This window comes from Eufriesea mexicana, unplaced genomic scaffold (assembly GCF_001483705.2).
Source record: "Eufriesea mexicana isolate 0111107269 unplaced genomic scaffold, ASM148370v2 scaffold2888, whole genome shotgun sequence".
Classification (NCBI taxonomy): domain Eukaryota; kingdom Metazoa; phylum Arthropoda; class Insecta; order Hymenoptera; family Apidae; genus Eufriesea; species Eufriesea mexicana.
The window spans coordinates 715,669-728,716 of record NW_016910972.1 but is presented as its reverse complement, the minus strand read 5'-3'; the positions used below and the strand labels follow the sequence as shown (position 1 = coordinate 728,716).

At 45.6% G+C, this 13,048-nt stretch overlaps 3 protein-coding genes across 3 annotated transcripts in view; all 3 read right to left on the bottom strand.

The window, feature by feature from the left end:
• LOC108550653 (myb-like protein Q) overlaps positions 1-3,956 on the bottom strand; it is an 8,838-nt gene extending 4,882 nt beyond the window's left edge. The window contains exon 1 of the mRNA XM_017904434.1: positions 3,416-3,956. The gene's annotated coding sequence lies outside the window, so the exon portion shown is untranslated. The remainder of the gene's footprint in view (positions 1-3,415) is intronic.
• A 230-nt stretch (positions 3,957-4,186) lies between these two features.
• Positions 4,187-6,905, bottom strand: LOC108550652 (hyaluronidase). The gene is made up of 5 exons (XM_017904433.1): positions 6,646-6,905; positions 6,063-6,277; positions 5,559-5,985; positions 4,948-5,152; positions 4,187-4,847 (listed from the first exon to the last, which is right to left on the bottom strand). Exons 1-5 carry the CDS (start codon positions 6,705-6,707, stop codon positions 4,614-4,616), a joined length of 1,143 nt encoding a protein of 380 aa, XP_017759922.1. The 5' UTR covers positions 6,708-6,905; the 3' UTR covers positions 4,187-4,613.
• A 1,191-nt stretch (positions 6,906-8,096) lies between these two features.
• Positions 8,097-12,165, bottom strand: Nmt (N-myristoyl transferase). Its single transcript, XM_017904386.1, has 10 exons — positions 12,065-12,165; positions 11,277-11,512; positions 10,984-11,194; positions 10,795-10,911; positions 10,564-10,734; positions 10,299-10,479; positions 9,947-10,210; positions 8,781-9,881; positions 8,404-8,717; positions 8,097-8,169 (listed from the first exon to the last, which is right to left on the bottom strand). Exons 1-8 carry the CDS (start codon positions 12,139-12,141, stop codon positions 9,723-9,725), a joined length of 1,416 nt encoding a protein of 471 aa, XP_017759875.1. The 5' UTR covers positions 12,142-12,165; the 3' UTR covers positions 8,097-8,169; positions 8,404-8,717; positions 8,781-9,722.
• Between the last annotated feature and the right edge of the window lie 883 nt (positions 12,166-13,048).

Below are 13,048 nucleotides of genomic sequence, written 5' to 3'. Positions count from 1 at the left end.
GAGAGTAAAGGGAATAGGCAGTGCGAAGGACGAAAGAAGAGGAGCACTAGGAGTAAAATGGTGCAAGTGGCTCGACCAATGGTGGTAGCCTGGCGGAAGGATAGGTATACGTAGGTTGGAACCGGTGGTATCAAAGGACTAGAGCTACTCCTCCCGGCTGGATCGCCTTCGCCGTGCTTCGCCTAGGTCTGCGACCATAAGTGGAAGGATGACTGGTGGTACACGGGGGTCGGTGTTACTCGTTTTTCCAATTCCTACTCCCACGGAGAGCAGAGCGCGGAGGAAGGTGGGACGCGCCTATGATCGGTTTCGCGCGGCGAAATCCAAAGACCCCGAGGAGGAGGAGGAGGAGGAGGAGGAGGAAGAGGAGGAGGAGGGAAGAAAAGGAGGAAAGCGAAAGAAAGGTGGAAGAACGGTGCGCGGCCGATTATCGGGATAGATTAGCGTGTAATTTCGGAGCGCGATACGTTGCTCGGTTTTAACGAGAAATCCCCTATCTCTCGATTTGGTCTAGCTCAATTTCGCATTTTGCGACCGTGCTTTGCTCCTCTTTTTTCCGCAATACGGTGCCGTGGCCGAACTAATAGGGGGGCCCGCAGGGTGAGGGTCCAGAAGAGGAGGAAAATAAAAGAGGCACGGAGGAGGGGGAGGGTGGAGAACGCGCCAAAAGCGAGAGGGCAGGAGAGAAAGGGTGGCGAGAAGGAGAGAGAGAGAGAGGGAGAACGGGAGGGCCGCGAGAAAAAGAAAAGGAGTTTGCCAACAGCACCGGAGGAAGCCCCGAAAACACGCTGGACGTGTGGCGCCATCTCGGCTCCTTTTTTTTCTTCCTCCTTCTCCGCCACTCGCCGCGCACACCCCCCGTGCTTGTTCCTCGTGCTTTTGTTACTTCGCCCATACTAATTCTTCGCGAGCTGCACGGCGTGCCCGGAGTGCGTGGGGAGAAATCGGCCGGGGAGGGGGAACGGGGCCCGAGCGCGGTGGAAGGGGCCCTGTGCATCGACCAGTGTCGGATTAAGCTGCTTTCGCACCCTCTTCGTACCTCGATTAGATCGCGATTTTAAGCTCGCCGAAATTTCCAACACCGCCCCGCCGCGGTTTCGCGCTTTCCGACTCGCCGTTATCGTTGCCAACATCTGGCGCGTTTAAGTTTAGACGTGTACACCGGCGAACCGGCGAAACTAGCAGTAGGGCACGTACTCGAAATATGATACAGCCGAGAGAGAGAGAGAGAGAGAGAGAGAGAGACGCTGCCCCGAGAAACGCTTCCATGCCCGCTGTCACAGCCAGCACGCGAGACGATCGACCGGCGATTTTTTCCCCCGAGCCGAGAAGAATCGCGTGTAAACGTAAAACCCCCAAGACCGAGAGGGGGCAAAAAGAGGAAGCAGAGCTAGTGTGTGTACCGCTTTAAGAATTCTCTCTCGGTGTGGTAGCCCCCACGAGAGCGCGGACCACATACCTGCAAACGAACGTTCTTAAAAGGGAGGGCAGAGCCCAAGAACAGGTCGTTAAAATGTAATGACATTGTTGTTTTTAATGCTCGCCTCTTTAAAACGGGCCCTTTCGTCTTCCTCGAGCCTGCCCGCTGCTAGCTCCTGCGTCCTCTCTTCCTACTCTCCTTTCCCGTTTTCTCGTCGGAGAAAAAGCCATCGCGAGTCCTCTGCTTCCTTTCCCTCTATCAGCTACCCCTTCGAACGGTACCCCTTTCGAGGGCAAACAGATCACGACGGATCGACGGAAGCGAGGGAAAATTCTCACGTTTCGATGGTCGGAGCGGGAATCCGCGATTTCCTAGGTGGTCCCCACCGGTTTAGAGGGGCCGCGATTTGTACGTCGTTCTTTTAACGATCTTTCCTGGCAACCGATAACCCGTTACCTGGGTTACAGACACCGTGTAGTACCCGCTTCGAGATGACACCGCTACTTTGCTCGCTTTTGCAGCCTGACCTCACAGCTATCGGTATCGAGTGTCATGGACCCCCTCTGCGAGCCTTCGATTTTTCTTACCTCGCTACGCGTCGTAGCTAAGGATCATCATTCTTGCGGCTCGAAATGAAAGGCAGGGAAAAGAAAAAAAAAAAAAAAAAAAAAAGGAAAAAAAAAGAAAAAGGAAGAAAGAACTCGCGAAGAGATAGGCGCGAAAGTGTATACTCGCGATCGTCACGGTCAACCGGTGAAATTTTTTGGCCGAGACAGAGAGATACGACTCCGTATAGTAGACGGACTATACTCGTGGCGAGGTTTCGAGAATACCGATCGAATCGGTCGCGTACTGGCCATTTTCCGTTGTCCAATTACTCGAAAGGCGCGAACACGGTCGTCGCGTTAGCGAGTGTCGGTTCCAAGCTCGCTTCGGCGAACCTACGCTACCTGTAACTTTAAAAAGAAGCACACGGTACGATGCGATTAAGCGTAGACCATTCTCGAGAGAACGAGACCGGTTAACGATATCGCGATGTTTACGGAACGAAGCAACGCGTTCGACGCGATAGACACTGTCGCGATAGGTTTGCCGTAATTTCCACCTGGAATTATCATCGCCTTCCTCCTCCGAATTTCTCTCTCCTCGATCTGGAGCCGGGCATAACTTTCTCGTTAAGAAATATATCCGGTTCGGGGAGATTACGCTAATCCGTGGAGCCGGGAGAAGTGGCGGAGAAGCGGACGCTACATTTTTCTCGGATATTTTGGGGAATTAGCCAATTAACTGCACGGTGGCAAGTCGAGGCAGTCGCAAAAGGTCTTCATTAGGAAGGACCCGATGGCGAGTTGGCTACCGCACAACAGTTTAGCTCGGAAGTTAAGTGTTGCGTCTAAGAAGAGCTATCATTAACTCGAGAATAGGGTCTGGTATTAGGATTAGTGGGCAAAACGTTTCGGATAGGGTGTTTCTCGACTATTTAACTCCTCGGTCCCTGTCCCTTGGCCACTTTCGAGCAGTCTGTGATCATCGCGCGACTTCTCTCAGCTGGTGTTAACATTCTTTTACCTCGAACAGACCACCGGAAAAGGGATCTGCCTTCCGGTGGTCGTGACGCGAGAGAAAGATAGCGAGAGCGCGCAGTGCGAATCGGGCACTCGTATTGTGCTACGTAGCCTCTGTACGCTTGCTAGTTACCGTGTGTAGCATAGAGAATCTCGAAGAGGCACGGAGGATCGTTTTGGAAAAGAGAGGGGCCCTGAAACGGGGGGAGGGGGGCAGGGTGAGATCGCGGTGCGGGACCAGAGAGAAAAAAGGCTAAGAGCGTGTTGCGAGTAGGAAATCTCGCGGTTATTTCGATATCGTTATCGAATTCTGCCGTATCGTGCACTCTCGTAGCACACGTATCACGCGTAGTCTGGCAACTGTGGCAGCGATCTCGAGTCGCGGCCAGCCAGCGGCAGCCTTGGCTTTTCCGAAGAAACTGTCACTCACCTCCGTGTACGTCAGCGACGTTGCGAACTACTACGCACCACTCTAGAAATTTGCCGAGAGAGCGGAAAATGATCGGTAAACAGTTGCAAACGAACGCTCTCTACGACGCGCCCCGTCCCGTGCTCACTCCGATTTTCACTCCGGTCCTCTCTCGGCCGGAACTCTGCCGTTCTTCTCCGGCCCGGCGCAAACTACCGGATCAGAGGAGGAGGTCTGTAGCGACAAATTTGAAGAACGGTTTGCCTCGAAACACGGAGATCCGATATGAGGTTGAGCCGAACCGAGCTGAGCTGAACACGAAACTGTGCTGCCGATCTCTCGTGTTCCGTTCTCCTCCTCCTCTTGCTCCACCTCCACCGCCACCGGAGTCTCCTTCAGCTCCTCCTTCTACTCGGTACGTTCGGTTCCGCGCCGTTCCCGTTCCGTTCTCTCTCTTTCTCGTTCTCCCAGTTTCTCCAGGTATCCTCGTGGAAACAGAAAGAGAAAGGATCACTCTCTGAACGAGATGGAGAGGGGAGGAATCAACGGTAAGCAAGAGAGATCTTTGACTACCTCTACAACGACGTCGCGTGTACTGTAAAAAGCAAGATCGCCCGAGGCCTTACACCTCGAACCAGTAAAACTTGTCGTACGCTAGTGCCAAAGTGCGTTCGTCCCGAGTTCTCATTGCCAGTTTCGTTGTTGCCTCGTTTGTCCGATCGTGCCACGGCATCGGCCGATCTCTCGCCACGATACCAGCAGAAAATCCGCTGCTTCCCGACTCACCGACCGAACCCTCGGTGACAGACGGTATCGAAGGTTCACGGATCCCAGAGGAGGAAGACAGAAGCCAGCAGACGAAGAAGAATGCGCCACGGCTCGGTCAGAGTTTCGTATTTGTCCGCCAGCCACTCCCACTTCGCGAGGGTAGAATGAAAGAAGTGGTAGTTTCGTAGGAAATTTATTTCGATCGTCGCCCGATACTCGGATATTACGTCGCGGAACGTCTCCGAGTATCGTCTAGACCAGTCGTCTTTGGTTTCAACGACGCGTCTCGTGTCCAACATCTTTCTATTTCGAAGGTCGAGCAGCTCCTCCGCGCACCTCGCGTATATGGTAATCGCACGCGTAAGCCACGCAACAGGCTAAAGGCTTTTACAATTTCCCCTAATACTTTGCCTCTTTTGCGAGAGAATCGGTCCACGAGCTGCCTGAATCGTCACGCCTGGTCCACGCTCCCGTCGATCCGATTGTCCACGGAGTTGCCGTTGTATTCGCTCGATCCCAGTGCCATTCGTCTCGTCCGATCCACGCTGGGGCCTAGATCGTTGTTCAGGTATTCCCTGAACTGCACGCACTTTTGCTTCGTGTTGATATCGTTCGAGCTGCCCCAAATGATGAGTCCATCCGCGCCCTGGTCCGCGATCTTCCGCAGAGTAGCGTCCAGGTCAGCCTGCGGAGATAAATTCATTTTCAGCGCCAATCTCGGGATTCGTCGTCGGGTCACGTATCTTTCCATCTCTTAGAAACGTTTACGAAATCGTACCACTCACCTTGCTCAAATACGTGTCCCTCTGATCTTGGTACTTGTACCAGTAATAGGGGAGAACCCTTTTCCTCGCTGCCATTTGCTTCGCTATTCTCAAGGCTTCCTTCACGCGGCCACCGACCAGGCCCACTCTCTGGCTGCTGGTCAGGCTCAGTCTCAAGTATACCGACGGCAGGAGAACGTCTTCCAGCGCGTACAGCCATGACATTCTGAACGAAGAAGCACACGGTCCTGGTTGGCTTATCGAGACCGATTAGATAACGACGATGTAACTCCCTCGGGACGATTTCAATTTTCACCGGGACACGATTCTTGACACTGACCCACTTAAGCCTAAGCGTTTCAACGTTCACGGCCGATTCGTAATCTCGTTACCTTAAATCTCCAAGGAAAACTATTCACGGTAACTAGAGCACGCGATCGGTTCGTGAAAGGTGCCAATTCGATAAATACGAGCGATATCCCTACACAATGCGATCGATTCGATCGTTCCGCGGATTAACCAAACAGTGGTAAACAGAGAAAGAGAGAGAGAGAGAGAGAGAGAGAGATAGGGAGAGAAACGCGACAGCAAAGATGGTTGATCGGAATAGAGGATGTTTGACGATTACGTACTTATCGTTTTCCTGCATCGTCGTGCTATCGCACTGGGAACTGGGTTGATTCGGTGTGAGATTGTAGCAATAAGGGTAAGCATAGTAGCCCCAACTACCGGACGGCCTGATCTGTTTGGCAGCCTTCAATGTCTCCTCCATAAAAAGTTTCCCGTATTTCTCGAATCTTCGCTTCGCTTCCTGTTCCACGCTCCGACTATCCCAGAACGGATGCTCGCGGCGAACTATCTCTATGGAGAGTTTCTTATAAGGCTGGAGAGAAGCCCAATTCTGTCGGAAGATTGGCCTCCAACTTTCGAAATCGATCACCCCCACACCGTGAAACGATTTGTCCGGGATCTGATTGATTAAGTGCTCCCGAAATACTTGGAGATGCTTGGTGAGATTGCCTTCTTGCGGGACACCGCCGTTTCTCGTCACTACGTTTCCTGAATAACGTTCAAAGTTGTTTCCACTCTCCTGTCCATCGATAGGCTCGCGGTATAAGGAACGAGTATTGTTTTACCGTTCGGCTCTTTCAGCAACGCCGGGAACATGCCAGGGTCGTAAAGAATAGCGATCTCTTCTCCGCGGAACTTATCCATCGAGTTCTGTATGATACCATATTTCTCCGATACTTCTTCAAAGTGCAGCCCGTACTTGTGGCACATAAACGTGGGTACGTTCCAGTAAACGTTGAACTCCCGTTTCCCTTCGCTCTTGGGGGTGGTCGGTATGAAGCTGACAAGAGAAACGAGGTGTTAGCTGAGAATCGCTAGGCTCGAGAGCGTGGCCAATGACACGAATTAGATAAGATATTTTCAGACCTGAACTTGAACGCTTTATGGGTATTTCAGGAGTTACAGGATGCGCTTGCCAACATTCGTGTAGTCTTTCTTCTATTTCGTTTCCCTTTATTTCGTACGCGCGAATCTGCAACGCGCCTCTATATACGCGTCCTCGCAGAGTTTCCTCCGCGACACGTGTTTCCTCCAACGAGTTTCCGTCGGTTCTCTCTCGACCCGCGATTTCTTTGAATTTTGGACCGGAGGAAGAGACAGGATTGACTGTTCGCAAGGCATCTTGAGAATTAGAGGTGCGTTAAGTACCCGAAAAGGAACGCGTCGATTTGCAGTAGCAGGGCCAGCGAGAACATCACACGGAACGTCATCTCTTCTACGATCCCGATGACCGAAACATGGATCGACGCACCGTCCTGCGCGTCTGACGAGGTGGTTAAGCGTGGAATGAGCCAGCGAAGAATCACCCTGTCGTTGCTTATTGATCTATCCTACTTGCAGGAACGACTAGACGATTCCACGAGGAACTCGTCAGAGGTCTTCCTGAATAAACGTCAACGACGATGGTACAACAGCAGTGCGACTGAATTCCGCTCGATTTCAGGCCACTATTTATTCCACATCGTGTGTCTCGTCTTCCCCACCTACGTGCTCGTCAGCGCTTCGTGCTCTTATCTGCTCCGGGTATTGTTCGGTGATTTCTCGTTTCCGTTTTTCCTTTTCTTTCTTTTTTTTTTTTTCTTCTTCGTTTCGTGCAAAAGGGCATCATGCGTCAGCGATCAATCTCGTTCACAATAAGAGTGCACCGAACCCCCTATGCAAACACTGCGAAATCGGTACACTTACCCGACCAAGGACCATCGTCGAGTTGAAGGCCTTCGTCGGAGGAACGGTGTTCCGTCATCCGGATCTCGGGTTCACCTCGCAGGCCTGTCACGATCGCCCGTATTTTCGAATCTCCCGTGTTTTCCCCAAGGATCATCGCCGAGACTCGTAACGCGAGATCTCTGTGGCATTTTTCCTAGTCCATTACAACGATCTAATTCGACTTTTCCTTGTCGTAAATTTTCTGAAAGCGATACGGAGAATGCTACGTTCGGTTCATGCCGATGTAAGGAATCGTGTTGGCAAAGTAAGCCCGATGATGTTCGAAATGCCAGTAGCAGTGGCCATGTTTCGGTTATATTTCGTCTTCTGCGTAAGTACGGTAATGAGTAGAAATAACAGCGGGCTATTTATTTCGTTGACCGTGTTATGATATCAAGCAGTATAAGGATGCTACGGATGATGCATGCGGGCAGCCCATATTTCTGCGTTACTCCTGAATTGTCCTTTTCCACCGTGTCTTTCGCGCGTTACGCAATCGTGTTGAATTAAAAAATATCCAACAAGGAAAGTGAACGCGTTTGAGGAAGGTCGTGTTCCTATTTCGCACGTTTTTCGGCGTCAGTTTCTTGCAATTATTCAACTTTGTTTAATTACATGCGATTACTTAATTGCCTTACGTGAAGAAGACGATTGTTTTTCTTCTACAAATATAACAATTTGCCGAGTTTCGAGGTAACGTGTCCCTTTAATCTTAATGGTCGAATTGATTAGGTGAAACGCTTTTACAAGGGTGTTAAGTTCTGCTTCGTGAGTTTCTTTTTATGTGTTCAGATAATAACACGATAACGACCAAGGTAACAATAAATTCCACATTTCGCCATTAATCATGAGAATAGTATCATCTTAAAGATAAAACTTCTAGGTGCTTTCTTGTCGGTTTTTCAGTATAATTGGTGACATTGGAGTAAAAATAAATTCTTGTTAATTGCCAATTATCGGTGGACACTAAGAACAGAAAAAGAGGTAGTCAAGGGAATGGAATTAAATACAAGGTAAAATTATAAATGTCTATAAAGAAGAATTTTCCGACATTATCGTGGTATAAATCGATAATAGGCCCATCGTAAAGTTGTGCAATTAGTTTGAACAGACGTTATTCACTTGTGTGTACATTAAAGAGAATATTATGGAGCAATTCGCGTGAAACGTTTCGATAGATGACGTATAGAAGTATGATACCTGAGAGAGGATTCGTCCGAGTTCAAATTCGAATTAAATGGTTTGTCATTTGAAATTCGGCGTGTACGTGTCAGCCGTTTTAATTGTCACAGGGCCATCGTTTCGCGCCTTTTATCTTGAAAAAGGCCTTGCATGTCGGTCGTGAGTATATTGTGTTAAATATTGATCTGCAGCAACTGTTACAAAGGCCTCGACTCGTATTAAGAGCACACGTTGCTTTCGTAAAGGAATAAACGTTAGTCGGGAAACGTTTGTTGAGCGAAAATAAAAAGAAATTGTCGTGGCGTTAGTCTTTTCCGGAAAGTTTAAATTATCTGAAACATAGCTTGTAAAGATATATATTTCAATGAGGTTTAAATTTGAACAACATAAATTACTTTTGATGCCGCACCGCTGGGTCAGCGGTGTTTCCCTTAATGACAGTCCTTAAAAACTGGTTTCTTTCTGTGTCTTTTTAGTTTTACCGCTATCTAATCGGCGCCGGAAGCGGACCCCTCGTTACGCAACCACGTGTTTCGAAGGTACCGGAAAAGAAAACAGTATCAAAGCTAATAATTAAAAAATCGTCGAAATCTTCGATGAATCTTTATAAACGCGTGTCATGCGATAAATTTAATAACTTTATTCTGTGCAGGGGTACATACATATGTTACAAAGGGAAAGTGAAATACACAGGTAAAATTGAAGGGAACGAACAAAGGGCATAAACAAACAAATGGATCGCTTTACTTTCGATCTTCTTTTATTTCAATTTTTCTTCCACTCTCACTTCGGCATACCGCTGCGACCTATTTAATCAAACAGACGCTACGAGAAACCTGTTATCCCAAATTAAATAGCGTCCGAAGAGAACTTTAGGGAACTTTTATCGAGACTTCACAGTCGACCATACCTGCAAGACGGAAATTTCCTCCACATGGTTTTTGCAAAATACTAGAGCATACGATAATTATCTACATTGCTCGAGTCACGCACATACGTATATACACGCGTTGCACATGCATATTTCGATTTCGATCTTGAACTAATGTCATGATCAAAAGTCGAGACGGAGGGTCTCCAAAGATAACATGCGCGAAATTGCGCGAATCCAATGGAACATCCTACTTGACACGCTATGGAAACATCGATTCCTTCCGATTATTCGATATGCTTCGGATGTTCATCGGTAAAAATTAAACTTATATTTGCCACTGTTTCAATGTCCCTCTTATATCATCCTGTTAATCTTGGTTTCCCTGTTTTACCATCACTTCCAATTCTTAAGCTTGCACATGCGAAAACTTGTATCTAGACAACGGATTTGTTGAACTAGAACTTTATTGGAGCACCAGACCAATTTTTCCGGGTGTCATGCTAGGACAACGCCAATTATATAAATAATATTGCAGATTTCCGTCGCCTATACCGAACTTTAATGGTTCTAAGAACTCTTTGTTATCCATAAGGTCCAACGCGTTGAACACGTCGAAGTTAAGCTGAAAATAATATGTAAACAATGTTTCTTTTCTTACATAATAAAAGTGCAAACAGCGAGACTTACATCACGGGCCGATATCAATGCATCGGTCATAAGTTCGAGCCAAGGAGTCACGGTGGACACATTGTAGAAACTGTACGCAGCCCGCAGCGTCTTATGTGTCGGATGATGCATTATGGAACTCGGCAATGTGTAGTAGCTAACTAAATCGGTAATGTTACCCTCATTTTCTACTACAAAACTATTAATAATCCCGTTTTGTGGAAGGAACCAATGGCGGAACTCCTCCACCGAGAAGATTGGAGCCAAGTCAAATTTCTCCAAATACTGAAATACGGATAAACCTAGTGCTCGATTAAAGTAATAATATCAAAATTTTCACCATCTACGCTACGATTCTGTGAAAAATCCTTACATCGCTTAATATCTTATGAGCCTGAGGTATGTCCGCTTCCACCAATTTCCTGAATCCTGGTACTTTTGTATTCTCCGGCAGTTTGTACAACTTTAAAGTTCTTTGCATGGTCATATTTCGAGATAAATGCGAGAACTTTACTTCGATTAGTTTCTTTGGATTGAGAGAACGATGCCAATACCTGGGAAAATGAATTCGTGGTTAAATAACGATAAAAATTGCAACCTGTTTATGCAAACAGCGATATAATCATCGGGTTACGCACCTGCAAGTAGCTATTGGTTTTGGTAGTACGACACCAGCGGTATACACAGCCTGAAATATACCTTGAAGATTAACTCTCCTAGTTATCTCGCGTATTAACACTGGTGCAACTCGTTTTGATCGTAATTTCTTGTGCACGCATAAGAAATTTATTTCCACCATTTTTTGGGTGCTAAAATTGTATCCTTGCATTAGCTAACAGGGGACAGATTGAAAAATATTCAAAACCTACTGATTATAAACACGCAGAGTAGCTGGAATAGCGGAAATGAAACCGACTAGACGTCCGCTTTTAGTCACCCGTACCCCACAGTGCCATTCTTTGCACCATCCGGGGGATTGTAATGCCCTGAAAGCATGCACGATTGAAGACTTATAGAGTACAAGGAGACAAAATTTAATCGGTTGATCTCTTATTTACCATTTCAGAAAATTTGGTGGATAATCAAATCTGAACATAGCATCGTCATCTTCCACGTAATTTTCAGATAACAAAGTGTATAATTCAGATAAAACTAATGGATCATCTAGATTTAACGTGTCCCATTGAAAGTCTGCTGGTAGCGAGTAAGGTTCTGCTCTGATTGATGTTTTATCCGATTCAATCGGTTCATTTTTAACTATCTTTTCATCTGTGAAAAAATATCAGAAAGTAATTTTATCGATTACAAATTATTTATTACCATCGTTGATATAAAATGTTAAATTATTTACCCATTTTTGGTACCGGCTGTGTACTCCAAAACTGATAAGGCTTCTCCATAGCCTCTTCTTGAGTTTTGGCAGGTTTTTGATGTATATTAAATACTTCCATGGCTATTTGTAATTCCTTTATAGAAATTTTACACGTGCTATTCATTTCATGTTCGTCTTTATGGCCACTATGGTTGTGGTTTTCAGTGGTGGCATGCGCCATCTTATTCTTCTTCTTAAGATGTCTCTTCTTCGAACTAAATTACACATATTTTTCTTTTAATACGTTACATAATAACAGCAAAAATTCAACTCGTATAAATAATGCAATGCAGAGGCATAAATTAATAAAACAGGACAGGATAAAAGAGAACGAAGGTGTCAAAAACTCTAATAAACAACATATATTTTAAACAAAATCTTCAAAAGTAATAAAATGCACAGACAATCATTACACGTACATTTCTGTTCTTGCAATATCAGAACAATGTATGGTAATAGATATCATTGTTTAAAGTTTATGGATTAGTAGGTTACTGTGGCCCATAAACATAATTCTAGACGATGGAGCAAAATTGTGACGGCCAAGCATAACAATACGAGAAGGATATTATTATTTCGATTGAATAATGACATGTAATTATTGACATTATATAACGGATGACAAGAAATAACTTTAAATTGTGTCTATGCTATTGCCGGTCATCCATAGCCCGTACATAGAGCAAATTATATCAAGGATTTTCCAATTGTCCCGTTTGAAATTATACAGTAAGTACTTCTTGGGAATCGTATAAACATTCGCTTACCTCTTAGATTTCCCATCTTTCTCGTGAATCTCATCCTTCTTAGCCTCTCGTTCCACAACTTGACTCTTTTCCTCCATTTTAATATAGATTTTGATAATGCGCATGTACAGGATACAGTGGCTCCTCCTGGTAGAGGTTAAACGTAAAAGAAGCGAGTCACGTGACCCCCTCTTCTTCGTGCTGTTCCTTCGAAAACTTGCGTTGTCGTTCGTGAGTGCAAATTATATAAAATTTTTCCTGCGTAACTTTATTAGTCGTAAAAAATATTGCCCGGAAAAGTTTCCGTCCGGTTCAGGGAACGCGAATTATATGAAGTTTTCGGTGAGTGAATGAAATTGAACGCATTTCCGCGAAAAATGTTCGCCGGGTTTACGAGTCGTTCTAACTACGTAATGTACGCGATAGTTGGGAGGAAATTTCTTTGATCGTTTGTCTTAAATCTCGTTGAAATTGGAATATTCTTACGTATAATACCGTGCAAGCGTGATAGACATTATTCAAGCAAAGATGAAACGTGGATGGAACGAGGCTTCTTGGGAAGCTTTCGACAAAGAAGAGGAAGCGTGGGAAAATTGGATGGCGCGGAAACTTCGAACGAGAAAGGCAAGCAATATGGCGTCGGTAATTGCGCGGGAAATTTGGCGGGATTCGGATAGCTATTTCGTCATCCACGTTATTTCTTCGAATCTTTGTCATCGTACAACGTGAGTAAATACAAACACCGTTCACTTTTAAATAAATAATTATTACAATATTAATAAATATTATACATTTCACGTTAATTAGTATACTTTTAACTATTAATAAAAATCAATCTCCATAAACGAAGGAGTATGAAAATTTCAGTAGGGACGAAATTAATTTTAACTTGGATCAGTAATTAAAGTACGAGTTTATTATAATTATATTATATATCATATACTATTATTATAATTAATATATGTAATATTATATATATTAATTATAATATTATACATTATATAT